The 27222-nt window shown below is 45.4% G+C and overlaps 8 protein-coding genes, 1 non-coding gene and 1 pseudogene across 9 annotated transcripts; 4 read left to right on the plus strand and 6 right to left on the minus strand.

Moving 5' to 3' along the window:
- Nucleotides 1-1336: 1336 nt before the first annotated feature.
- On the minus strand, nucleotides 1337-2753 carry LOC127753662 (uncharacterized). The gene is made up of 2 exons (XM_052279077.1): nucleotides 2720-2753; nucleotides 1337-2604 (listed from the first exon to the last, which is right to left on the minus strand). The coding sequence occupies exons 1-2, from the start codon at nucleotides 2751-2753 to the stop codon at nucleotides 1337-1339; spliced, it is 1302 nt and encodes a 433-aa protein (XP_052135037.1).
- Nucleotides 2754-4203: 1450 nt separating this feature from the next.
- On the minus strand, nucleotides 4204-6067 carry LOC127755193 (uncharacterized). The gene is made up of 2 exons (XM_052280851.1): nucleotides 5934-6067; nucleotides 4204-5787 (listed from the first exon to the last, which is right to left on the minus strand). The coding sequence occupies exons 1-2, from the start codon at nucleotides 5956-5958 to the stop codon at nucleotides 4565-4567; spliced, it is 1248 nt and encodes a 415-aa protein (XP_052136811.1). The 5' UTR covers nucleotides 5959-6067; the 3' UTR covers nucleotides 4204-4564.
- A 2140-nt stretch (nucleotides 6068-8207) lies between these two features.
- On the plus strand, nucleotides 8208-8719 carry LOC127755468 (uncharacterized; annotated as a pseudogene).
- A 1372-nt stretch (nucleotides 8720-10091) lies between these two features.
- LOC127755415 (uncharacterized) lies at nucleotides 10092-10757 on the plus strand. The gene has a single exon (XM_052281090.1). It carries the CDS (start codon nucleotides 10159-10161, stop codon nucleotides 10585-10587), a length of 429 nt encoding a protein of 142 aa, XP_052137050.1. The 5' UTR covers nucleotides 10092-10158; the 3' UTR covers nucleotides 10588-10757.
- A 1550-nt stretch (nucleotides 10758-12307) lies between these two features.
- LOC127755243 (uncharacterized) lies at nucleotides 12308-14209 on the minus strand. Its single transcript, XM_052280902.1, has 2 exons — nucleotides 14105-14209; nucleotides 12308-13932 (listed from the first exon to the last, which is right to left on the minus strand). Exons 1-2 carry the CDS (start codon nucleotides 14121-14123, stop codon nucleotides 12719-12721), a joined length of 1233 nt encoding a protein of 410 aa, XP_052136862.1. The 5' UTR covers nucleotides 14124-14209; the 3' UTR covers nucleotides 12308-12718.
- A 1361-nt stretch (nucleotides 14210-15570) lies between these two features.
- LOC127755411 (uncharacterized) lies at nucleotides 15571-16256 on the plus strand. Its single transcript, XM_052281085.1, has one exon. The coding sequence runs from the start codon at nucleotides 15637-15639 to the stop codon at nucleotides 16063-16065; it is 429 nt and encodes a 142-aa protein (XP_052137045.1). The 5' UTR covers nucleotides 15571-15636; the 3' UTR covers nucleotides 16066-16256.
- Nucleotides 16257-16789: 533 nt separating this feature from the next.
- On the minus strand, nucleotides 16790-18490 carry LOC127755142 (uncharacterized). Its single transcript, XM_052280784.1, has 2 exons — nucleotides 18388-18490; nucleotides 16790-18229 (listed from the first exon to the last, which is right to left on the minus strand). The coding sequence occupies exons 1-2, from the start codon at nucleotides 18404-18406 to the stop codon at nucleotides 17022-17024; spliced, it is 1227 nt and encodes a 408-aa protein (XP_052136744.1). The 5' UTR covers nucleotides 18407-18490; the 3' UTR covers nucleotides 16790-17021.
- Nucleotides 18491-18791: 301 nt separating this feature from the next.
- LOC127753784 (plastid-lipid-associated protein 6, chloroplastic) lies at nucleotides 18792-20688 on the plus strand. The gene is made up of 4 exons (XM_052279210.1): nucleotides 18792-19263; nucleotides 19344-19586; nucleotides 19671-19797; nucleotides 20183-20688. The coding sequence occupies exons 1-4, from the start codon at nucleotides 19036-19038 to the stop codon at nucleotides 20395-20397; spliced, it is 813 nt and encodes a 270-aa protein (XP_052135170.1). The 5' UTR covers nucleotides 18792-19035; the 3' UTR covers nucleotides 20398-20688.
- Nucleotides 20689-20847: 159 nt separating this feature from the next.
- TRNAP-UGG (transfer RNA proline (anticodon UGG)) lies at nucleotides 20848-20919 on the minus strand. The gene has a single exon. It is a non-coding gene; the product is annotated as a tRNA-Pro (tRNA).
- Nucleotides 20920-21580: 661 nt separating this feature from the next.
- Nucleotides 21581-23076, minus strand: LOC127753786 (protein FLORAL ORGAN NUMBER2). The gene is made up of 3 exons (XM_052279211.1): nucleotides 22882-23076; nucleotides 22678-22745; nucleotides 21581-22527 (listed from the first exon to the last, which is right to left on the minus strand). The coding sequence occupies exons 1-3, from the start codon at nucleotides 22961-22963 to the stop codon at nucleotides 22306-22308; spliced, it is 372 nt and encodes a 123-aa protein (XP_052135171.1). The 5' UTR covers nucleotides 22964-23076; the 3' UTR covers nucleotides 21581-22305.
- Between the last annotated feature and the right edge of the window lie 4146 nt (nucleotides 23077-27222).

Consider the following 27222-nt stretch of genomic DNA (forward strand, 5'->3'; position numbering starts at 1 on the left):
AACTGTGATATAAAGTTACAATTCCCTCCCAACCAGAACTCAGAGACATTTTCAGACCGGGCTTTATTCGCAAGAACATGACTAACCCGATTCTGGCTACGATGAATTTTCTTGATGGAGTGTTGGGCGATGATATTCAGTTAATTTTTTTCCACGAACGCGTAAAAAAATTACACGTCAATATATTAGAATAATAGAGTTTTGATACACGACGCACTCAGCCAGACCAGCCTATGCCAAGGAAGAAAGAAAACAAAGATAAAAAAGAAAGAAAGGAAAGGAGTTAGCCGGAGCTGATGAATGTAGCATCATCGCTATATTCCACCAATATTAGTTCAGTTTTTTATTACTTTTGCGAAGAAAATATAGTTCAGTTAACCCACGACATGACGCAGATACAGGCATATAGCGATATTATTTTTGTCCCGCTTATCCCACTTCTAGTTTATTTTTTCTTCTAAATTTTGTATTACCATGTAAAAATAGACTAGCAAGCGGGTTTTTATACGAATAGTGGGACTACCCACTTGCACTGGAAGATCGTCAGTAAATTGTGCACCGGATCATGCAATTGGATTGCAGAGGAAGGAAGAAAGAGGGATTACCTGTGGCATTGTTCACCAGACAAATTAGCAGGAGGTCTAAGTTACTGAAAAACTAAGTCTAGATAACCGGTCAAACGTTGATCAACACAAATTCACAGTGGAAATGGCTGCCGCAACAGCAGCCAGTTGTCATCGGCCTCAAGAAAGAAGAGTTAAACTTGAAATCCGGATAAGAGCTCATCCTAGAAGTCAGGAAAGCAGTATAGTTTCCACAGCTCAAATATAACCGAAGAGCATTAAGTAAATTCAGGTTGGGACACTACAAAGATAATTTTGTGCAAATCCTTTTCACAGATTGTAAGTAAGAATTCACATGCTGATTTTCCATCCAGGTTTTCAACAGGCACTGAAAAGGAACCTGGTTGTCTACTGGAACTTTTTACAACTGCTAGTAGCAGATTGGAACAAGAAAATTTCAACATTGTAATGATCAATATAGCTTCATCAAGAACACATCAACAAAAGGAGTATCATTCAAAGTATACATTTCAATGACAACAACTGATATATCTACAGATTACAAGTAACATCAGAGCATGCAAGTCTCAAGAATTTCATCTGTCAGAAAAGGTGTGCAGTTCATTCAGGAGGTTATACTATTTGCAGTATTATTCATCCAGAAACAACAGAAGCTTCTGCTGATTTACAATCTCATTTCCCAGACACCATCATGATCCACAGAAGCAAATGATTCACAAAGCCAACAACAATTGCATCTTCGGTGCTGCGATTTATTGAGTAGGACAGAACCACATTGGAAACCCCAAGTAATTGCTCATTGGTCCTGTCCCAATCAAGAATGGATTGATTGTTCCATCTCTCATGTTGTAAACCTGGGAACAATATGAATAGCTGTCTGACTTCTTAGGGTTGAACTTAGGGCAGAGGCTATCAAGAAAATAGATGCGGTCATCTTCAATCTCCTCATACTGAGAGGCGGCAAAGGACTTGTTGCAGGATGAGCTGATGAAAATGCTCTCGCCATCCAAGCTCTTCTTTTCTATCCATTTCCAAGGGTTTGAGTTGAAGCTCAATTCGAATACTCTGACTCCAACAAATTGGTCCCAGCTCTCTCTGAAGTATCTGACAAGTAGCAACAGCTTCCCAAGAGACTGCACAAGATTGTAAGTTTGCCAGCCACCATCTTCAGCTGAGGGCAGCTTCTCAATCAGACAGCGCTCGACGAGAGATACCACCGGAAAGACGTGATCATGTGCCTCAAGCTCAAAGGCAAAGAGATCTCCATTGCGGGTGTCGACCATGTAGAGCTTCCCCAGATAGAACTCAATGTCAATGTGACTCTTGATGCAGTTGCCCTCACATATGCACCAAGATGGCGTTTCTGGAGTGCAGAAGGCAAGCTTGTATTCTCCCTTTCTCTGAGAGACCGCAGCGACAATGCAACTGGAGCCGAGGTCTAGCTCAGAGGAAGAGCTCGAGCTCGAGCCAGCGTTGGGCGGCGCGGACAGAACTGCCTTGTAGAGAGCCATTGCGTATTCATCGGCATGGATGGTGCACACCACCTCGCCATCGCCATTGCTGACAGGCACAGACCTCTGAATGGCGCCACATGAATGGGTGGCCGTCGGGCTCGGCAGCGACACCTTCTCCCCGGAGAAAGGGTTCACCAAGACGCAGCCACCATCGGCGCCCACGGTGGGGTACAGCGGGATGCTCAGGCGGAGCCAGGTGCAGACGAGCCAGTCCTCGAAGCAGCCGATGCACTGTCCCGGGAAGGCGCCGTCGAGCAGCGCGGCGAGAAGCGGGACACGGTGGCCGGCGGCCGCGGCGCCATCGGAGAACACGCTGGCGAGCGCGAAGTTTGGGTACAGGACCAGAGGGAGCGGCGGCGCCAGCACCAGGGGCGGGTAGTCCCGCGCGCCCGCGCGCCACGAGCGGCGGAACACGGAGCGGAGCGCGGCGCGGTCCGCCGAGGACTGGAGCCTGCGGAGCACGGCGCCGACGATCCCCAGCGGTAGGTCCAACCACGACGGCGGCCCTGCGAACGAAGAACGAACTCGTCAGAGGCATTCCACCGAACACCTTAGCAACGACAAACAAAACCCCCCCAAATCAATCCCAAAACCACCGCGTGGTTCACACGAGGAGATCACCTGAGACGGCGCCCGTGCCGGTGCCGGTAGCCATCGCCGTGATCCGGGAAGACGCGCGAGCTCTACCTACGGCCCCCCTGATCCTGAACCTTCCAGAAGCTTCTAGAACAGAGTTGGGGAAAGTGGTGAGGGGGAGGAGGGAGAGGGGTAGGGTGAAATCACTGGAAACTTCGAGAAGTTTTGAGAACCCGAGACGATTAGCCGAAGGATTTTCCCCAATTTATAGAGCTCCCTCTCCCTACCGTTAAACCACCCGCGTAGTTGCTTGAATTCTCGTCGCTGTCACTTACATCCTGGCCCCACAGAGTGACGATGCTGACGTAAGGCCCACGTACAATACTGCTCCTGCTCACGGTCGGGCCCACAAGTCAGTGACCCAGGCGGACTTCAAATGGTTGGCTTCCCGCGCCATTCTCTTCTTCCGACTTGATATGATATGGTAGTTTCTTATGAAATTTGGAGAACATCTCAGTCTCCAGTCTTTGGTTGTACCCTCCAAAAAAAGATAGACCAAACACCAAAAAATTACTGCACACAAATTCTCCTTTTTCTATGAGTAATACAAATTGTGTTCACTCATGGATTGAAATTTCAGTTCGAAATTTCCGAAATTTTGGACCTCCCTCCACTAGCAACTATCTCGGCCAATTTTTTTCTTATTTTTCTAAATATGTGTAAATTTGGTCAGAATTTATAAACTCAGTTAAAATTTTAAATAATTTCGTGCTAAAATGGTTCCAGCATTCATGAAGAAAAAATGTGAACCCTGTGTTCGCTCAACAGAAGAAAAAATCTAGAACGTTTGGGATCTTGCAAATGCACATAACTAATAGCTTAAGCGATCAGACAATTGGATAGAATTATCATAGGCTCACAGCATTTTTTTTCCTGAATAAAGGATTACTGTGCTTTTACTGAAAACAGAGTGTAAATATAAGCCAGCTCAGAGCACATCAATCTTTATCATATAATCACTGGTTGTTAACTTGTAACATTGCCAACAACAGAGTTTGTGACAGAAACAGATTATTCATCAACACATTTCTATAGTTGCATGCAGACAATGAATAAAAGAAACACTGCATAATTGGATATGCCTGATTGCGTCAGCGAAACCACTGAATGACAATATTGTAACTTGGAAAAAAACAATAATCATTGCGTAATGTAACACCGACACATTTCAAGATCAAAGTGAGCAGAAAGGCAACACAATTAGCACGGTTAAATCGAGACATCAGAAAGCAAAAAGGCACAATCTGATAGACAAGTGAAATGATATTTTGAAACAATGGTTTATTCATAAGGAGGAATCATATGCCAGCACCCCAGATTGTCCAGTCCTCTAGTGCCACAAAGTTTTTATTCTCATGATTCAGCAATGAACGGCACGCGGAAGAACTGTCGCTACATATGAGCACAGTAGATATATTCATCCACAATGAAGATAATATCCTCACCTTCATCACGCTGTTTAGAATTGAAGGACTTAGTAACCAGAAAATTGTAACAAGAAGGGAAAAGAATTGATATCGTATTTCATACTTTCATAGTGACAGCATAATGTTCTATCATATTAGACACCCTCTTGAAAATTTGTCATGGTATTCATACGTCTAGGAACCTCACCCACAAAAGACAGCAGAATATTCTAGTACCATAAGTACAAAAGATGAAATACCACCATGAGACTTGCCCCACGAGTGTGAAACCACTGAGACATCAGATACACCAACACACTTGTTTTCGTTTCTCAAAGAGCAAAGCAATGGTGCTAAATCCAAGCAGCATCAAGGTATCCTATACATTCATGATGCATTAGGAACAGAATTGATCTTGAGCAGTTCATTCAGAAGGAAAGAACCATGTTGGGCTCATCAACCTGCCATCTGGTGCTCGAAAGTTGTCATCCGATATGTCTGCAGCGAAAGGTGCCAGTGTACAATCTCTCATGTTGTACACAAACCTGTCAAAAGGGGGGCCATTTTTTGCAGGGAAGAGGTAACCATCAATGAAGTAGACAAGATCATCTTCAATTCCATCATACTGACATGCAAGAAATGACATGCTACTACATGGGCTAATGAAGATGCAATCGCCATCCAAGCTGTTGATCTCAGTGAATCTGAAAGGGTTTGTGCTTACATCCATCACGAATACGCTAACCTTGCAAATGTTGTGCCAACCTTCAGAACCACCGATGTATCTGACAACTAGCAACAATTTCCCATGCCATTCTACCATGTTCCACCTCTGTCCATAGCTATCCTTAACCTGGGGCAGCTCAGTGACACACCTCTCAACACGAGAAACCATCATCCCGCAATCATCCTCCGTGATCTCAAACGCAAAGAGGTTCGTGGTGAGCTTGCTGAGAATGTAGTACTTCCCCTGGTAGAAGGCAACATCACTGAACTTACTGATGCAGCCCCCATAGCAAATGCACCACGACGTCATCCCAGGTCTCCAGAGAGCAAGCTTAGCTCCGTTCCTGTGCACGGAGATGGCGGCCACCGTGTACGCTGAGCCGGAGCCAGGTGGAGAGGACAGGATCACCTTGCAGAACGACATCACATACTGCGCGGCGTGGATCGTGCAATCCACCACGCCGGAGCCATTGATGATGGGCAGCGATCTGGTGTAGACGTCGACGAGATGGGTGGACACGAAAGGTGGCGGGAGATTGACGACTTCCCGAGAGAAAGGGTTCACCAAGAAACACGCGCCATCGCCCAAGTACCGGGCTTTCTTCTGCCGCACCACGGCGAGCCATCCTTCGCACGATCCCACGCAACGGAGATCGCCAGCCGCCGCCGCCACCTCCACGGGCAGCGGGATGCGGCGCGTCTCCGCCATGGCCCCGTCGGCGCAGAACCCGGAGAACGCGAGGTTGGAGAGCACGAGCAGGGGGAGCGGCGGCGGCGGGTGGTGGAGGCGCGCCGCGGCGCGCCACGCCTGGCAGACGGAGCGAAGCCTGGCGCGGTCCTCGACGCTGGGGAGGCGCCCGACCACGACCCCGATGATGTCCGCGGGGATGTCCGCCCACGACCGCCGCATCGCCTCCCGCCCTGCGGTTTAAATCTTGGCATCGGTCAGTAGGCATTCCGTCGAACACGTAGCCTGCGCAGCCACCGCCGCGACCAGCAACACCACGCGCGCGCGAGGGAGGGGAAGGGGGTGCAAGGCGTGCAAAGTAGGTCGAGAGAGATCTCACCTATGGTTCCTTTGCCGGAATCCATGGCCACCGGCGCTGGAGGATCGCGTGGCGCGAGGGCTCGTCCCCTCGGGCAGGAGAGCTCCAAGCTTGCGCCACTGGGGTGCCTACTCTTGACTGGCTTCGTGTGAACAAGTTGCCTGTAGGCTGTAGCTGGACTGGTCTGAGAATTTTTTTTATTTCTTTTAGACCATTTTATTTTTTTTAAAAAATTATTAATAGACATTTCCAGAAAATATTTTCAAAAACTGAACCTTTTGGCTTCAGCAGCATTGTCATGTCACGCCAGCACTGGCGACGTGGCAAAAGGCTGACATGGCAGAGAGCACTGCCATGCCAGCTGCGCATGGCGTGATAGAGTTATTTGGTCACGCCAGATGAGCTGGCATGGGCCGCATGGCCAAAAGGTTTAGATTTGAAAATATTTTTTGAGTTGTTTATTAATAAAATTAAAAACTAAAAATGTCTAAAAAATAAAAAAAATCCCTGGTCTAACAGGTGGGTCCCCTAATGCTTTTTAGTACTACCATGCAGTGTTTGAAACTCATGTAGATAAAGATGAAAATGCAGATTAAGTGTTTTACATAAAACGAGGTAGTATTAACGTATGATTAATTGAATTTTAGTTATTACAAACTTGAAAATTATATTTTTTGATATTTTAGAGCAACTTCTATATAGAAAGTTTTCGCATGAAATACACCGTTTAGCAATTTAAAAAGCATGCCATGAATATCAAAATTCCATCAAACTTTTTCGGAGAAACGAACGGGTATGCCTATGTTATTCCATCAAAATGTTCCTATCACTTTTTAATCTCCTCTTGATTTGGTAGAATTGTAGATTCATTGAAGTTACTGTAGAGTACTTCCTCCATTTTTTTTAAGTAGATGACACTGGACATACGTTTGACTATTCGTGTTATTAACAATTTTGTGTAAATGCGTAAGTACTTTTACTGATAAAACAACTTCTAGCAAAATAAATGATAATTACGTAATAATATGAATGTGTCTGAAAGTCAACGACGTTCTTTATTGAAAACGGAGGAGGTAGTACATGACAAAAAAAAAGAGGAATTAGTGAATCAATCTTTTTCAGAGAAAGTAATTAGATAGTGTATCCTCCTGAATTATCTTCAGATAACTATCCCATGTTGTTTGGAAGAACATGAAAGTGCCACGCTTGATCAAGGGATAAAATTGTTCCCATAAAATTCAGGTTATCCAATACTAAAATCTTTTATATGACCTGTTTAAGATCAATTTCTTCTCACAAAAATATATATTTAAGATTAATTTCAAAGAAATGGCATGCCACTTAGAATAGCAGCATATTCAGCCTGAAGCAATGTCCACGTGTTCCATACACTGATCTACATCAGTTCAAGAACAGAAAAGAAAGGTACCACCATCAGATGTGCAGTGCAACTGAAGAAATACATTGATGTTGATCATTTAATCTGATGATCTTGATCGAAAACCGCGGTTTCCTAGGATCAGTGTGCTAAAATAGTAAAATTTGTTGTTAATTTTGTCGAGTTAATTGGATCTTTGCTTTGATGGGATGGGAGAAACCTGTCCTGCTTATTATTATATAGTTGTTGCAATGCAAGCAAGATAGGCTTGTTTGATCGGTTCATATATTTTTCCTTACACTATCTAAAAAAATTAAAATTTTCATTACATTATTATAAAATATTATATTTTCATTGCATTATATGGAAAAAAAATATCTTCATTCATGGTGTGTGTGCGCCAACTGAGTGAGACCGGCAGCACTCTAGTCAATACTCTATGACTTCTTTTTTAAGGCCGTCGTGACTGAAGAAAACAGTCAAGTCATGGCAATTCTCTAGCCTTGTCTGACCATTTGGTACTTAGTGATTCTGAAAACCATGACCAATTCCATAGATTCGCATATGCTTCCTTGACATCTCCACAGAAACAAGGCTACAATAGCACAATGGTGATATTGCCAGAGATGACCAGATTGACCTTGTAGTGCTTTGCCTGAAGAGCAGTGAGACAGAGTGACCTGGTCCAAAATGTTAGGCTCTGTACTCCAGAACAGAACCAAGTCAAGAAAAAAAATCATCACAATAATTTTTACACTTATTCTAGTCTCAGTTTATCAAAGACTCAAACCATGCAATTAGGAGCTAAGACACACTGCACTTCCCTATATATAGTCCTCCCCCCTGAACATTTCATCACAACTTCAGAATCACACAGCCTCTCACAAAGCACTTAGACATCAAAAGAATTTGCTGAAATGGCAGCTAAGATCATCTGAGAGCCACCGTGTCGGTGCAGAGATCGCAAATGGTGACGAAGCAGCCAAGAAGAAGTCCATTGAGCTTCTCTCTGAACTTGGCCTCCCAGAAGGGCTATTTCCCTTGGATGATATGGAGGAGTTTGGGTATAACCGCGCAAACGGGTTCATGTGGATTGTTCACAGGAAGAAGAAGGAGCACACCTTCAAGAAGATCAAGCAGACAGTCTCTTATGCCACCGAGGTGACGGCATTCGTCGAAAAGGGGAAGGTGAAGAAGATTGCAGGGGTGAAGACCAAAGAGCTGATGCTGTGGCTCAGTGTGGTTGAGGTCTATGTTGATGAGTCTTCTGCTGGGAAGATCACATTCAAGACTGGCACTGGCCTCTCCGATAGCTTCGATGCGTCGGCCTTCGAGTTAGGAATGTAAACTGAAGAACATATCAGGGGATTTATCTTTAATTTTGTTTTGATTTCCCCTTGTTTTATGGTACGATATTGTAAACTTTACGCGGAGAATAAGTTATGTTGTCTCTATAAATAAAGTATTTCTGTACATCTGTAATTTCTGGGTTTGTTACTTCCTTTTCGAAATATAAGACTGGTGCTGATGCTGAATGATCATCTTCCTCAAACATAAGTGCCTTCAATAACAAGAATGATTTCTGCTGCAGTCTCCATCCACTTCAGCACGACCATTGAGATAGAGCAAAAACATGTATTTGAAATTGAGAAACTGTGTTAAAACACAAGTAATAATTCAACTACATGACGGCATTTACCTTGCAAAAAAGGAGATTTTCTGAAAGATTGGAACCTTTCTGTCTAAACTCGAGACAACAGACGACTTGAACATTTGTTCAGATTGGCTGAATAAACACAAACAATACACGAATATTAGAGAAGGATCTAATATCAAATAATTAGAAGGGGTGAGGCTTCGAACTCAGGTCGTCTAGCTCACCACCCTGTGGAGCTAGCCGGAAGACCTCTGTGTTGAATAGTATAGGAAGAGGGAAATACTGCAAATATTGGACACATTGTATTGAGCCTCAGAGGGCCGATATATATAGGAGTACATGGGGAGGAGATAAGGAAGGATTACAGATATGGAAGGAATCCAAACAAACCAATCCTATCCTAATATGACTCTAACTACCATATAACACTCTGTGCGTTTCTCTTGGCTGAACAAACACATGATCACTATTCTGAATTTTCTGAGGTTCAGTCCGCTATTTGTTTTCCTTTTTAAAAAAATTATGTTTACAAGACATCTGGTTATCTGAACAAGAAACTGGTCGCATTGATACAGCAGTTAAGCCATGATGTGAACATATTCCGGTTGCTCCTGAATTTGGAACAACCTGAAAGTAGGGTACAGAACAGTAGTTTTACTGCATTGATTTTGTTAGCATGACTTGGAACATTGCATTTGGAGATCTCTATTGTCCTGTGCTAAAATATTATAATGGGGCATCGTTCACTCTAATCTTACAAGTTTCCTATAGAAAGTGTTCTCCTGCTACTAAACATTAATTATCAACTTTACTGATGAACAATCTACCAAGATTACATGCTACATTTGCATGTATACTTTGACTTATCTGAACTGCAAATGCATAGCACAATCCGTTAGCCACATGACAGGCCAGTGAAAAATAAAATCAATAGAGCTGTCCAGGCATGACCAGATTGACCAACAAGTCAATCTGCCAATGCTTAGCCTGGTCTGGTCTGGTCTACCAAGGCATGCTGAGCTCCAGCCCTGCATGCCTGCATTGTACAAGCCAAGTCAAAATATGTGCACTCAGGAGACTTCAAACTGGCTTATATATAGCACTCCTCATTGCTACACTTCTCATCCCAAAACACATAGCTTCATAGCTCATACCAGTGATCACAACTTCACAAGCTCCAAACAAGCCATTCCTATTTCTCAACAGGCTAGATGGCATCCCAAATCATTGAGACCAACCGTGCTGGTGCCGAGATCATCAATGGCGATGCCGCTGGCAAGAAGAAGTCCATTGAGCTGCTCCAGGAGCTAGGCCTTCCCAAGGGCCTCTTCCCCTTGGACGACATCGAGGAGTTCGGCTACAACCGTGCAAACGGTTTCATGTGGATTCTTCATAGCAAGAAGAAGGAACATACCTTCAAGAAGATCAAGCAGACCGTCTCCTACGCCACCGAGGTGACGGCGTTCGTCGAAAAGGGGAAGCTGAAGAAGATTGCTGGTGTCAAGACCAAGGAGCTGATGCTTTGGCTCAGTGTGGTTGAGGTCTATGTTGAGGAGTCATCTGCTGGGAAGATCACCTTCAAGACTGGCACTGGCCTCTCCGATAGCTTCGATGCTTTGGCTTTCGAGCAAGGAATGTAAATTGCAAAGTAAACATTATCTAAAAAACAAAAGGAATGTAAACTGAAGAACTGAACATCCGAGGGAATTTATCTTCATTTTCTCTGTTAATTTTCTTTTTTCATACGGTATGTAACTGTATTTCGCACGGAGAATATGTGATATTGGATTTATAAATAAGTGTTGCTGTACATCTGGACACGAAATTTCAGTGTTTTCTTTTTGAAATATAAGGATTATGCTGACTGCTGAGTGATCATTTTCCTCTTAAAAATATGTACCATCAATAACCAGGTTGATTTCTGTTTTCTACTGCAGTCTCCAACTCTCCATTTGCTTAAGCGCCCTTGAAACAATACTTGATCATTGTGACAACGTAAAACCTGTATTCAAGATACCGCCAAAATATAGAGTAAAAATCCAAATTAACACATCATGACTATTTTTTTGCGAATGCGCAAAAAGATTGTGCATCAATATATTATAAGGGAACATCATGACTGTATATACGTTACACAAAACAAAAATGAAATATCTTTATATAAAGGAAGCATGCCATCATGATCCCAAGGAATCCTGCAGTACTCTGAAATCTTGGAACCTTTTTGTCTGAGATAAAAACTGCAGACTTTATTGAACATTTGTGCAGCAGGGGCCCTTAAAAACGGCAACACTGCTCTGCATTAAGCAGAAAATGGTGCCCAAGTTCTTCAAGTACAAGCAGCCACTATCTTGTTCACAGGAGATGTAATTATCTGAACAAGAAACTGATCGCGGTGGTGGTGTAGCAGTTAAGCCCTGAAGTGGGTCACAAAACCTGAATTTAGACCAGCCTGAAAGTAGGACACAAAACCATATTCTTACCGTATGGCCTTAACATGACTGGGAATACATTTAAAGTTTTCTATTCCCCTGTGCTCATAGTATGTTATTGTTACAATGGAGCATCGCCCACTTCAATCTTTTCCTGTAGAAACAGAGATTTCTGTTACTAAACACTACTCCTGTATTATCAACTTAATTGCTGGACACACACCCAACTTTACATACTACATAGGCATGCCTGTGTTTGACTTCTCTGAAATGCACCTGCATAGCACAATCCGTTAGCCACACGCCATAAAATCAACAATAATAAAAAGAAAAAAAAATCAATAGAGTTGTCCAGGCATAACCAGATTGACCAACCAGCCATTCTGCAAAAGTATGTGGAGCAAGTCAAAATATGTGGAACTTATTCTAGTCTCAGCCTAGATACTCAGGACACTTGCCACTTGCCTATATATAGCTCTCCACCTTGCTACACTTCTCATCACAAAACAAATAGCTTCATAATTCATACTTCATACTAGTGATCACAGCTTCATAGTTCCAACCAGACCATTCCCACCACCATTCTAAATTTCTAATCATTTCTCAACAGGCTCACCGTTCCGGTGCGGAGGTCATCAATGGCGATGCCGCTGGCATGATGATTTGCCAAATCACAGATATCCAGTTGAGGGATTAAAGAGACTCGATCAAATCAAATTTAGGTATGATCATCACTTCAGCCAGGCAGGCAGATGGTACATGTAAACTGAGGTGCTCACTAAACAACAAGCTTAGTTCAAAGTAACAAATACCTTATTATCGAAACAAGCATACCCAATTGCAAACAATTAACAATCAACTGAACTTCTTCTGCTGTGATCATTAAGCTCAACAATAGACAAACATGCCAATCCAGTTCATTCTTGGATGAAAGAAATCGGAATAGTTGCATCCAATCCCCAAAAGGGAAAATTATGACAGCATGATTCATTCTTGGATGAACTAATACCATAGTCATCACTTCCATGGTTACATGAAAGAAAGACTTAAGTCAACCCTTAGTTTGCTAGCAATTTCTGAGTCATAATATGTGTATCAAAACTTTGCAAGTGAAATTAAGTACACCAAAACTTGTGCAAACAGGGCACTGATAAGTATGTTGCAATCAAAGTAGATCTGTGACATGTATTCAGCGTAGTTAAGAACAACCAACAGCAGAACATTTCGATCATGAAAAGGAAAAGAGCACCATCACTGGTTTACATGAACGCGGTCAACAGAGGACACCTTAGCGCTATCATACTCTTCATATGATCTGATCAGATTTTCTCAGTAGCATTCATTTCGGAGGAAATAACCACAAGAGGTTATCCATGAACGGGTCAGAGTTGTCCCCAGGTACTAAAACAGGGAATACTGCCGTTGTAGCATCTCTCACATTGAACACAAGTATATCAAAAGAATGATGGACACCAATAGTCTGTTGCCGAAAGCTGCTAACGAAGTAAACAAAATCACCTTTGGCTCCATCATACTGACAAGCAGGAAAGGACTTGCTGCTGCGCGAACTAATGAAGAGACAATCACCATCCAAGTTGTTTATCTCAGTCAAGCTGTAAGGGTTTGTGCTGAAGTCCAGAGCATATATCCCAATTTTCCGATTCTCTACCCAGACATGGTCAGCATACATAACGATCAGCAATAGTTTCCCACGCCATTCAACGATGTGGAACTCATTCACTGCACAACCCTCGACTGGGGGAAGCGTCTGTGTAACACACCGCTCAACATACGAAACCATAACTCTGCCATCGACCTCTTCAAGCTGAAAGAACATGATAGACAGGATATGTGGAAAGTATGTCGAGACCATGGCCATGTAGATCCTCCCCTGGTAGAAGGCAATATCAGCTGAACCATCGAACCAAAAGCTTCTGCAAACGCACCATGATGTCATCCCAGGGTGCCAGAGAGCAAGGATGCACTGAGATATGGCAGCCACGGTGCACATTGAGCCAGAGGAAGGTGAACCAGATAAAACCACCTTTCTGAAGCACACCGAGTACTCATGTTCTTGGATGATGATGTCGACCGAACCTGTGGTGTTGACGATGGGGAGAGTATTGCAGATGTAATGGGATAATCGGAAGGCAGATGGCCTCGGTAGTTGGATCGTCTCCCGGGAGAATGCGTTCACCAAGAAGCAATGGCTGTGGGCATCCTTGCATACGCTGCCAGGTCGAGTCCCCACGAGCCACTCGTCGAACGAACCCACCCAGCGGAGGCTCTCGTCCTCGTGCAGCGGAATGCGTGTGAACTCAGCGTCAGCGATCACCATGACGGAGGAGAAGCTGGAGAAGCTGACGAAGCCGAACCGGGAGAACACGAGCATGGGGAGTGGCCGGGGCGGGCGCTGGATGGCCGCGGCGTTGCGCCACGAGCTGCAGACGGAGCGCACCCTGGCGCGGCCAGCGGCGCACGGGATGTGGCCGAGCACAAGGCCAAGCAGGTCCCCCGGGAGGTCATTCCACGGGCCCCGCAGCAGCGCATCGCCTGCAGGGACAGCAACCACCACCAATCTCTTTGTGAGGCATTTCATCGAACACCTCGCGCACAAAAAAAAAACTCACGCGTACATTTCGAACGAACCACGAACAAGCACACGGCGCCCCCCACACACACAGAGAGCGAGAGAGAGGGGGAGGAGTTGCAGATGAGGGGTCACCTGAGATGCTTCCGTCCATGGCGGCCGGAGAGCGGCAGGTTCGCCGGAGTTCGAATGCGTCGGTTTCTTCCTCACGAACTCGTCGTGGTGAGGCGAATTGGAACGGATTCCAAGAGACAAAAAATGATTTGGGCCGAATTGTCTCTGCTCTTCGTATATATACTCCCCCCGTATAATTTTACTATATGAGAGCTAGGGATGTGTAACATCGAATATATGGATACACATTTGAAGTATTAAATGTAGACTAATAAGTAATAACAAAATAAATTATAAAGTTCGCCTGTAAACTGCGAGACGAATTTATTAAGCCTAATTAATCCGTCATTAGCAAATATTTACCATAGCACCATATTATTAGATCATGGAGCAATTAGGCTTAAAAGATTTGTCTCGTAATTTATACGCAATATGTATAATTTGTTATTTTTTCATTTATATTTAATAAACCATACATGTGTTCAAATAATAGGGTGAAATTTTTTTACCGGGGATCCCAAAGCGAGAAGTCGATTACAGAGATAGTAGGTTCTGGTTAAGCCTTATTACGGCCCACCTCATCTGGCGAATCAGTTCTGTACAAATGGGAACACTGCTCTGAATTTTCAAAACTTCAATTAACCATTTGAATTTTGAATAGCCATTTGGTTTTGTAAAAAATAGATTATATTGGGCAGATTGTTCAAGTGCAGGCTGTCACTATCTGGCTGTGTTTAGATCCAAAGTTTGGATTCAAACTTCAGTCCTTTTCCATCACATCAACCTGTCATACACACACAACTTTTCAGTCACATCATCTCAAATTTCAACCAAAATTCAAACTTTGGATCCAACTAAACACAGCCTCTTTGCTCACAAGAATTCCGGTTATCTGAATGAGAAACTGGTCGCAGTCAGTCTGCATATTCCACTTTTGCTCCTGAATTTGCTACAACCTGAAAATTGGACACATAAAAGTAACCTTATTGTATTGATTTTGCTTAGCATGAATGGGAACATCGCATTTCAAAAAATATATTCTCCCTGTGCTAATAGTGTATTACAAAGGAGCATCATTCACTCCAATCTTACATGTTTACTGTGGAAATAGATAGTGCTTCCTATTATTAAACACCTATATTATCAGCCTAATTGTTGGACTTCTATAAACTTTACGTATTGCATAGGCATGCCTGTTTTGACTTCCCTGAACTGCAACTACATAGAATAATCCGTTAGCCGCACACCACAAAATTGACCAACAATGACAAAAAACAAAATCAATAGAGCTGTCCAGGAATGACCGGATTGACCAACCAGCCATTCTGCCAATGCTGAAGAGCTCCAGAGCTGCATTGTACAACACCAAGTCAAAATATGTGCCCTGATTCTAGTCTCAACCCAATCACTCAGGACACCTTCACACTGGCCTATATATACATCTCCTATCCTTGCTACACTTCTCATCAGAAAACACATAGCTTCATAGTTCAGGCTAGTGATCACAACTTCACAAGCTCCAAACAGACCATTCTCATTTCTCAACAGGCTAGATGGCATCCCAAATCATCGAGACCAACCGTGTCGGTGCGGAGGTCATCAATGGCGATGCCGCTAGCAAGAAGAAGTCCATTGAGCTGCTCCAGGAGCTCAGCCTTCCCAAGGGCCTCTTCCCCTTGGATGATATTGAGGAGTTTGGCTACAGCCGCGCAAATGGTTTCATGTGGATTCTCCATAGGAAGAAGAAGGAGCATACCTTCAAGAAGATCAAGCAGACCGTCTCCTACGCAACCGAGGTGACAGCATTCGTCGAAAAGGGTAAGCTCAAGAAGATTACAGGAGTGAAGACCAAGGAGCTGATGTTGTGGCTTAGTGTGGTTGAAGTCTATGTTGAGGAGTCATCTGCTGGGAAGATCACCTTCAAGACTGGCACTGGTCTCTCTGATAGCTTTGATGCCTCAACCTTTGAGCTTGATATGTAGATTATTGGATGTTACTGGTGGCTAAATGTTCAGCCTTTTTCTCACTTGGGCTTTCTTTTCATCTCCTTTTCATGTACTTGTCTTCATAAAATGAATTGTCAAATTCTGTAACCTGAAAAGAATTTATATTGGTGTGCAATTGGCTAGTTTGTCGTAAATTTTATCTGTTGTTCCTTCAGGGTATATCTATAAGTTTGACACAATTTAAGAACTGAACCAAATTACTAACTCAGCAGAAAAAGACATACTGAAAAAGATCATGATTTGCCAAATCACAGATATCCAATTGAGGGATCAAAGAGACTTGATCAAATCAAATTTAGGCATGATCAGCACTTCAGCCTGGCAGTCAGGTGGTACGTGTAAACTGAGGTGCTCACTAAACAACAAGCTTAGTTCAAAGTAGCAAAACAATACCTTGCAGGTGGAAACAAGCATACCCAATCGCCAACAATTAACGGTCAACTGAACTTCTTCTGTTGTGATCATTAAGCTCAACAATAAACAAACAGGCCAATCGGAATTATAAGCATCCAATCCCCAAAAGGGAAAATATAACAGCAATACAGCATAATTCATTCTTGGATGAACTGTAGTACCATAGTCATCAATAGTTATCACTTCCATGGTCACATGAAAGAAAGACTTATGTCATCCTTAGTTTGCTTGCAAATTCTGAGCCTTAATATGTGTGTAACAAGACTTTGAAAGTGAAATCATCAGGGTTAAAGTACACACAAAATTTCAGTGTCAAACAGGGCATGATAAGTATATTGCAATCAAAGTAGATCTATGACATGTACTCAGGGTTATTTGAGAACAACCAACAACAGAACATTTCAGTCATGAAGAGGAAAAGAACACCATCACTGGTTTACATTTCGGTCAACGGAGGCCACATTAGCACTGTCATACTATTGATATGATATGATCTGATTGGATCTTCTCAGTAGCATTCATCTCGGAGGAAATAACCACAAGAGGTTGTTCGTGAACGGGCCAGAGTTGTCCTCAGGTGCAGAAACAGATAATCGTGTCGTTGTAGCATCTCTCACATTGTACACAAGTACATCAAAAGAATGATGGACACTAGTAGCATGTTGCCAATAGCCGCTAACGAAGTAGACAAAATCACCTTTGGCTCCATCATACTGACAAGCAGGAAAGGACTTGCTGCTGCGCAAACTAATGAAGAGACAATCACCATCCAAGTTGTTTATCTCAGTCAAGCTGTGAGGGTTTGTGCTGAAGTCCAGAGCATATATCCCAATTTTCTCAGTGTCTAGCCAGACATGTTCAGCATACATAACGATCAGCAATAGTTTCCCACGCCATTCAACAATGTAGAATTCATTCACTACACAACCCTCGACTGGGGGCAGCGTCTCTGTAACACACTGCTCAACATACGAAACCATAACTCTGCCATTGACCTCTTCAAGCTGAAAGAACAGGATGGACAGGATATGTGGAAAGTATGTGGAGACCATCGCCATGTAGATCCTCCCCTGGTAGAAGGCAATATCAGCTGAACCATCGATGCCAAAGCTTCTGCAAACGCACCATGATCTCATCCCAGGGTGCCAGAGAGCAAGGGTGCGACTAGAAATGGCAGCCACGATGCACATTGAGTCAGAGGCAGGTGAAGCAGATAAGACCACCTTTCTGAAGCACATCGAGTACTCCCGGTCATGGATAATAATGTCGACCCAACCTGAGGTGTTGACGATGGGGAGAGTCTTGCAGAAGTAATCGAAGAAATGCAAGGCACATGGCCTCGGTAGTTGAATCTTCTTCCGGGACATGAGATTCAGCAAGAAACAATGGCTGTCGGCATCCTTGCATTCCCTGCTGGGTTTCGTCCCGACGAGCCACTCGTCGAACGATCCCACCCAGCGGATGGTCACGTCCTTGTGAAAAAAAAAGCGGCGGGGTTTGGTGAACGCCATGGCGGGCGATAATCTGGAGAGGCTTGCGAAGCTGAACCGGGAGAACACGAGCACCGGGAGTGGCGGGGGCGGCCGCTGGATGGCCGCGGCGGCGCGCCACGAGCGGCAGACAGAGCGCACCCTGGCGCGGTCAGCGGCGCACGGGATGACGCGGAGCACGAGGCCCAGCATGTCCGCCGGGATGTCGTTCCACCGCTCCTGCGGCAGCGCGTCTCCTGCAGGAAACCGGCAATCTCTCGTCAGGCATTTCATCGAACACCTCGCGCACAAAAGAAAAACTCACGCATACATTTCGTCGGCGAACTCCGAGCAAAGCACACCAGAGACAGAGACAGAGAGGGAGGGAGCAGGGGGGGTGGGGATGAGTCCTCACCTGAGTTTCTTCCGTCCATGGCGGCCGGAGACCACAGTTTCGCCGGAGTTCGATTGCGTCGGCTTCCTCTCCGCGAACTCGTGGCCTCGCCGTGGTTTTTTTTTGCCGTGGAGGTGAACGCAAACGGCAACGCGAGCTTCTCCTTCAAATTGAATGAACTGGAAAGGATAGAGTCCAAACGAATTCTACTTGGGCCTCAATACGGCCCAGAAGTACAGCTCGGATAGAGCCCACAATGTGGGCCCCATGACGATTTCCCCTTACCCCATCCTGCGAATCGGTTTCGGCCACGTGGAATGGCAGCGAGACGCCCATAGCGAGGGAACATTCGAGAAGGCCATGGAATCTGCCACCGCTACTACGAAGGCGTAAACGTAATCGCCTCTCACGCCAGTACGCGTCCCAACCTGCTCCACTCCCTCGGCGCTGACCACAAAAATTTTCCACGACGCCGAGATTATCTTCTTCTCCCTTCAAGAACTCCATGGAAATCTCGCGTGGCCTCCTGCGAGCGAGCCGTGAGGACGACGACGACCTCGCGAGTCTGCAAGAACGCGGCGACGACTGAGCTGCTCTGCTCGCTTGCTTGCGCTGTCCGGTTTAGCTAGTTGTCTAGGTAGGTGAAAGGGTGTCTGCTAGGCTGCGGCCATGGCGGCGGCGGTGGCGTCGTCTTGCTGCGCCTCGACCAGCGCTCGTCCTCTGGTTCGCCGCGCCGGAAGCAGGAGCGGGAAGCTGTGGTGGGCGGGTGGTGTCAGGAAGGCGCGGCTGCTGTCCATCTCCGCCACGGCCGCGGCGCCGTCGGGCGTGGACTACGCGGCGGGCACCGGCGCCGCCGCCGACGACGACGCCGTGGCTGCGCTCAAAGTCAAGCTTCTGGTCAGTGTTCTGAGGCCTCACCATGGCTACCTGATTGGTCCCAGTGTGTTTGAGTTTTGTGGCTTAATTTTTGGGCGCAGAGCGCGGTGTCCGGGCTGAACCGCGGCCTCGCGGCGAGCCAGGAGGATCTTGACCGCGCCGACGCGGCGGCGCGGGAGCTCGAGGCGGCGGCGGGCGGCGGCCCCGTCGACCTGGAGAGGGATATGGACAAGCTGCAGGGGCGGTGGAGGCTGGTGTACAGCAGCGCGTTCTCGTCGCGGACGCTCGGCGGCAGCCGCCCCGGCCCGCCCACCGGCCGCCTCCTCCCCATCACCCTCGGGCAGGTCAGAGAAACAAATCGATCCTGAATGATTTTGGAGAAATTCGGGCCTAGATCAATCTGAAACTTGTTTGCGTTTGGTCACCAGGTGTTTCAGAGGATCGATGTTGTCAGCAAGGACTTCGACAACATCGTCGATGTCGAGCTCGGCGCGCCATGGCCGCTGCCGCCGGTGGAGCTGACGGCGACGCTGGCTCACAAGTTTGAGATCATCGGTGAGTCACTGTTCCCCCTACTTGTTTCTCCTCGTCCCAGTACAGCTACACCCAATGGCCCGACCTGTTTGGTGTGCTTATTACTGTTCATGATAACGCAATCCTGAACAATTTGTTTGAACCACATAACTTCCATATTTTCTGCTTAATTGCAAGTTTGCAACCCCATCATATTCATATATGCAAATATAATATCACTTGTTACTGTTCTTGATAAGGTAAACCTGAACAATTTGTGTCGACCACATAATTTCCATAGTTTCTGCTTAATTGCAGGTTTGCATCTGCTTAGTATGGCATTTGCTTCTTGACAATGCAAGCAAAGTTTTTGCCAACCAACAATTGTCTTCCGACTTTGAATAATTCTGATGGTCACTGTTGTTAGGCACCTCGAGCATAAAGATCACATTCGACAAGACGACGGTGAAGACGAAGGGGAACCTGTCCCAGCTGCCGCCGCTGGAGGTCCCCCGCATCCCGGACAACCTCCGGCCGCCGTCCAACACCGGCAGCGGCGAGTTCGAGGTGACCTACCTCGACGGCGACACCCGCATCACCCGCGGGGACAGAGGGGAGCTCAGGGTGTTCGTCATCTCGTGATCGGACGGACGCGTTCGCGACATAGGTATGCGGCTTGTGATTCTGAAACTGAAACTGAAGCGCACACACGGTTTTGTGTTCTTTCTCTGCTACTAGTAGATCTCCTCACTCTCTTGATCTCACCATCTTTGTACTACTTCCGTATTGTTCGTGCGTTCTGTATTGTTATAGATTTTGCAGAGATTCAACAAGTAGAAGGAAATATCTCAAAATGAGAAATCGAAGAAAATATATTTCAAAAGGAAACATATAGGTGCATCTGTAATGTTCATTCATCGTGTACAGATTCAAGTACCGCACAGAAGTTCTGAACAAATAATTTAAATGAGAAATCGAAGAAAATATATTTCAAAAAAAATATATAGGTGCATCAGTAATGTTCATTCATCGTGTTCAGAATTCAGATTCAAGTACTGCACAAAAGTTCTGAACAAAAATTTGTGGAAAACTGGGGCATTCCGAGAATCGAACTCGGGACCTCTCGCACCCAAAGCGAGAATCATACCACTAGACCAAATGCCCTTTGATGCTGATGGTAGTTAACCAGTTTTTAAATTAATTAATAACAGTGTTATCCACTACCACGGACCGGATTTTCCGTGGATCCCAAACAAAAGGAAGACAAAACTGAGGAACCGTGAAAGAATCTACCGTTGGCCTCTGCATGTTAACCCGCTGCAAAATGTGAAACCATGTGTTTTGAGGAAGTACCTCAAATCAGCAAACCGCTATAGCGCTATACACTGCTATCAGCAAAACACATCCGTGCACCAACCGATTTAAGGCCTCTTTTGATACAAAGAACAAATATATAAAGTAAAAAGGACTTGTATCTTACGGGAAAATTTCCTATAAAGTGCTTTAGAACAAACTATTGATAAGTACAATTTTTTGAAATTTGTGTGGAATAGGCCAATTATGTATTGTAGCACCGTAGCATCAATTTGAGCTTGCACCGGCTGGTCACCCCACGATTTATTTTGAACTTTTTAAAATTTTTAGTTTCAAACATATTTTTTTTCAAGGCTTATTTTAACACGTTACTGGTTACATGATAGTGTTATTTTTACATGATAGTGTTATTTTATCATATCAGACAAGTCAATGCGGCCAAAAGTTTAAGAAGGGTTTATTTTTTAAATATGAAAGTTAAAAAATCAAAAAATAAGAAAAATTCTCACCGCACATGACGCGCGCACGAAATTACAGGATGACCATGTATGTGCACGTTACCTCGAACATAAGAACCACAACAATTAATTTAGCGTTCGCCTTATCAACCAAGCGTGTGCTCCTACCTCGACACGATCACACCAAAAAGCTTTGTTTGGTAAATTTCCTACCCTTCAAAAGGTAGTATTGTATTCCAACTATTCATCCTTCATATCTTATTTAATTTAGCCATTCATCCATTTTCCTTTTTCCAATCACACCTTTTATTATCTATTTGCTAACCATATCCCCAAAAGACACTGAACCATTACCTCCACCTCACGATTTAGCGATTATCACATTAACCGTAAGGTATAATGTGGTTTCAATAATTAAAAAGATTATCCGTATATGAGAACCGTGATAATCGGTTTTTGGTTTTGTACACCCTCCACCAGAGCTCGACCAAAACAATGTGGCGCTGGCCAGCTGCACATGCCTTTCTACTAGCTTGCAGCCAAGATGTACGGAAGCAAAGCAGGTGAGGCCAAAACAGTACGGCACACTTGAGCAAGGCTAGCTAGAGGAGTGCTCCTAGTACTAGAGTGTACTACTACTTCCACTATGCAGGAGCAGCAGCATGACGCAGAAGGGAGACCAAAACGCCGCCGTGGGGGCTTCTTGATTTGCACCGACTGTCCGTTCGCCGGCCGCCGCCTCATTCCGAGCAATGCACACGCGGCGGCGCGCGGGGTGTCATGGCCGGCCGCCGGTGCTCCGCGCGTGCTCCGGCTTCCTCGGGCTGCCGTGGTGGTGCATCGGGTCCGGCCCGGCCGGCACCGACCGGAGCTCCGCCGCCGCGGCGGCCGAGGTCGCCCCTCTCCCCGGCGGCGGCGACGATCTCAACGCCGTCGACGACCAAGAAGACCACGACGGCCTACGGCTGCTCTTCACGCCGCCCGGCTGCTTCGTCTTCGGCTAACCAGTTTGCACACGTTATACAAGCAAAATGTTAGCAATGCATGCAAGCTAGTACTCCTACTAATGAAACAAAATCAAACTCGATCCGGTAAACAGAGGTGCAATGCAAATAATTGAGATTGAAGTGAAAATTAATTAAACATGTACCTCTGTCACGAGATCAAAAGATGTCGCCGGGACTGGCCTCTGGTCACCACTAAACTCACCGGCCAAGCCTGAAAGTGATCAGTCCAAAGAAAATGTCAGCAATGCATTAACCAAATGCATGTATGTAAAACAAGAAAGAAAGAAAGAAAGAAACGAGTTTCAAGTCAGAAAAAGAAAAGGCTCGGAACTGAAGCTCCTACGTACCAACACGTGCATGCACCGGAGCAACAAGCAGCAGAGCAACCAAACACCATGCAACAACCAAGCACAAGAAGAGCCGGCCCATGTCTGTCAAGCTAACACAACAACTACTACTACTAGTGTAGCTTAGCTACTTACAATTCTCCTTACAAACCGCAGTACAAAAACCAGAGGACAACAACCTCTCAAAGAAACCGTTGTGTCTTTGAGATGTGGAAGATACACACACAGCACAGGTAGGAGGATACTTATAGCTCATGAGGAGTTTGTAGAGGAAGAAGAAGATGAGGCTGAGTAAATCTTGGGATAGTTACAGTGGTAATGGTACCAGTAACACTAGCAGCACTAGCAGTTCTCCTGCTGCCAAGCAGAGTAGTAGTAGCAGTGGTTGAGTACAGGTTTACAGTTAAGGCTTGACACGATGCACGCTATCTTGTCGAAAACTTTTCTGGGAAAAGGGAGCCAAAGATTGTGTTGGGGAGCGGAGAAGTGGAGATCCGCCGGATCCAGTACAAAACCGGGGGGGAATTGATTGCGTCGTTGGCTCGGTCTCTTGACGTGTGACGCGCACCGGCCGGGTCACATATGGGTCACCGTTTCGGTGCAAGTTTGCATTGGCTGTGTGCCTGTGTGCGCAGTGCGTGCAGTGAGCTCATCTGCAAACAAAATTAAGGGGAGAATCGTGTTACCTGGTTCACGGATCTCTTCGCCTCTCTGGCTTTGCATGCAACATAATTGCTCCTTGAAACTTGGAACATCTTGTTTTGTTTGGTACTCTAAGGTGGTGTTTGGATCCATGGACTTAACTTTAGTCCCTGTCTTTAGACACTAATTTAGAGTATTAAATATAGACTACTTACAAAACTAATTACATAAATGAAAGCTAATTCACGAGACAAATTTTTTAAGCCTAATTAATCCATAATTAGAGAATATTTACTGTAGCATCACATAGGCTAATCATGGATTAGTTAGGCTCAATAGATTCGTCTCGCGAATTAGTCCAAAATTATGGATGGGTTTTATTAATAGTCTACGTTTAATATTTATAATTAATATTCAAACATCCGATGTGATAGGGACTTAAAAGTTTTAGTCCCATCTAAACAGGGCCTAATTCTTACCCATTTTTCATACTCGTACATGCATTAACCTTAGAGCAGGTACAATAGTGGATGGTAGATGGTCCACATAAGATTTTTTTATGAGCTGGAGGAGAGAGGGGAAGAGAGAGAGAGAGAGGAGAAGCAGATGACTAATTAGCCATCCGGCTACACGCTAGGCCCGAGGTCACAGGGCCCACCAGGAGAGACAGGTTCTCCATCGACGCGCGTTGTCCACCACCGTTGCCATCGCTCTCCATTGCCATCGTCGTCGCGCGCTCCAACGGGTCGCGGCCCTCGTTCGTTGTTGCCACCGCGGCCACCCTCATCCGTTGCCACCGCTGTCGCACTCCACTGAGTCGTTGCCCTCGTGTGTCACTACCGCCGCCACTGCCCTCGTCCGTTGTCGCCGCCACCATTGCACTCCACTGGGTCGCCGTCCTCGTCCGTCGCCGCCACCGCCGTCGCACTCCACTGGGTCACAGTCCTCGTCCGTCACTGCCGCCGCCGCTACCGGCCTAGTCCGCCATGGCCGCCGTCGGACTCTACTAGGTCACCGCCCTCGTCCGCCATGGCCGCCGTCTTCGTCACGCTCCGAGTCGCCGGCCTCGTCCGCCATAGCCGCTGTCGCCGTCGCCTACATCCTCTGTGGCCGTCGCCGCCCTTGTCTGTTGCTGTTGCTGTTGCCGTCGCCCTCTTCCGTCGCCGATGCGTTCCTCGTCCACCTCGGCCGCCTATGTCCACCTCGGCCGGCGGCCCTCATCCACCACGGCCGCTGCCGGCGTGTTCTTCTGCCGCAGCTCGTCCACCGCAGGCGCCGCCGCCGTCGTCCTCTTCTGTCGCAGCTACTATCCACCGCCGCAACTGCCATCGTCGTTGTCTACTGCATCTAATCCCCATCGGAAGAGAAGAGGTGAGAGGAAGAGACATAGGAAGATTGTGTGTCCCATAAAAGATAAAATATATGTGTTATTGTATTTTCTATTGTATAGACATTAGCTGCAACATTTACTATAGATGATATGGCTATTTTTTGGAACCAACAGTGGGCTGTATTATTGATCTTGCTCTTAAAAGAAAGTTATAAAGGGTACTCCGAATCAATTTGGGAGTACTCCAACCCTGCCGCCTAGTGCCTTGGCTTGCTCCTGGCAGTTCACTAATCGACACACACTGTTCTTCGTACACGTATGAACTTACGTTGATTTTACGGAGTTCACGGTGAAGTCGTGAAGACATCTCCAACAGAGATCGATCGATCGATTAACCGTAGGAATCACACTTTAATTTGGAGAGTGTGTTAGTGACGGACGGTTAGGTTACACCACGAGCGAGCCAACAACCATGCAATGCAAGCGCCGGGCGGCCCCCCGTGCGCCGCGCACGTACAAGCAGCTATCGGCGCAACAAGCACGTAATGCTATATACTCCCTCCGTAAAAAAAAACAAAAAAACAAACCTTAGGTTTTTTGTTTAACGTTTAACCGTCCGTCTTATTTAAAAAAATTACGAAAAAAAATTAAAATGACAAGTTACGCATAAAGTATTAATCATATTTTATCATCTAACACCAATGAAAATACTAATTATAAAAGAATTTCATATAAGACAGATTTTATCATTTAACAACAATAAAAATATTAATTATAAAAAAATTTTATATAATATAGACAGTTAAACGTTTGACACGGAAACCTAGGGTTTGTTTTTTTTTTTTTTAACGCAGGGAGTACCTCCTGCATGCCTGCCTGCCTAGCTACGCTCCACGCCTCGTCGTACGTCCATCCCCGGCCTGCAGCGCAGGGACGACAAAGCTGACCGCGCGTGACGTCCTCACGCCGCGATCACCACGTACCAGTACCACCACCACACCGGCCGCCAGCAGGCAGAAGCTACAGATCGATCGATGAGACGGCGGACTGGGTGGAGACGGCGCGCGCGGGCGGACTGCGAATATGGAGTAGAGTAGTATTATCGGTCGCCACGGCAGTAATGATGCCGCGATTTGATGCAACTCCGACTCGCGTCGCGTCCGTCCATCAACCACCGTGCTGTGGCTGGCTAGCTTTAGCTATGGGCTAGCTGTTGCGCTTGCAGCAAGCGATGCGACGCTCACTCGAGTTCGACTGCCAGTATTGACGGCCTTGTCTCCCTTTGCCCTGCTCATCGCTCACTGTAACAGTCGCTGTCTTATCTGGTGGCCATCTCCGTAGGATGCAGGTCGTCTGCAGTGGAGTGCAGTATATTTTTAGGGGATCTCAATTGATCTCCGTAGTATTGGCCTCCCACCTAAAATATACTCTCTCTGTGTGTGTCTATATATATATACTCTCTCTGTAGTATTGGCATGCCCAATGTTTATGACTGAGTTCGGTAGTAGTGTGGGCCCGCACGCCAGGCAGTAGTAGCAGGATACGAACGCCACAGTGTTTGTGCAGGATGGTAGGGTATAACGTGGGGCCCACTATCAAAACTCACCAATCCTCAGCTGCCGTGACTCCTTTCTGCGAGAAAACAATTTGTTGATACTCATTGACACTGTACAAATAACATAACTTATTCCTTGTTGCCCGGTAGTAGCCATATGACCGAGTAGTAGTTATTCATCACTCTCACAATGCTTATGCTAGGTAACAAGAGAAGATTTAATGCTTACTACCTAGTATTTTACCACATTGTGGATGCCCTTATATTATAAACGAAGGGAGTACATCATAAACAACCAAAATTCTTTATATCTAGAGACATATGGAGTAGTTCTCTTTCGCCTTTGAAAAGAATACCGACATCGTTTGAAGCGTCCAAAATATAAGAAGTTTTAGTTGGATGGTCTAACCAAAACTCCTTATATTTTGAGACTGAGAGGGTAATATAGTTTTCAATGGATGTAGATAATAATATCGATATCCAATTAATAATGCTATTCGGACATCGCTTAAGGCATAAAACATAGTACTAACTCTTTATATTTATATATTTTAATGGTAGCTCATCTCACAGCACTAGTCCAGATTGTTAATATTATTTAAACCTTTAAATATTTCTTTTACTAAATTACATTAACTACATATGTTATAGTATCAGTTAAACATGTATTTGCACCAACAATGTTGTACGTGTAGAACTTAATTATCATTGTTTAGTCTAGGATCAAACTTTTTATATAAAACGAGCTAATTACTTGTGATGCATATTTGTTTCTATTAGAAGTTTAGGTTACTTTCGTGTTCCGAGAAATATT

This window comes from Oryza glaberrima, chromosome 11, assembly GCF_000147395.1.
Source record: "Oryza glaberrima chromosome 11, OglaRS2, whole genome shotgun sequence".
In the NCBI taxonomy this organism is placed as follows: Eukaryota; Viridiplantae; Streptophyta; class Magnoliopsida; order Poales; family Poaceae; genus Oryza; species Oryza glaberrima.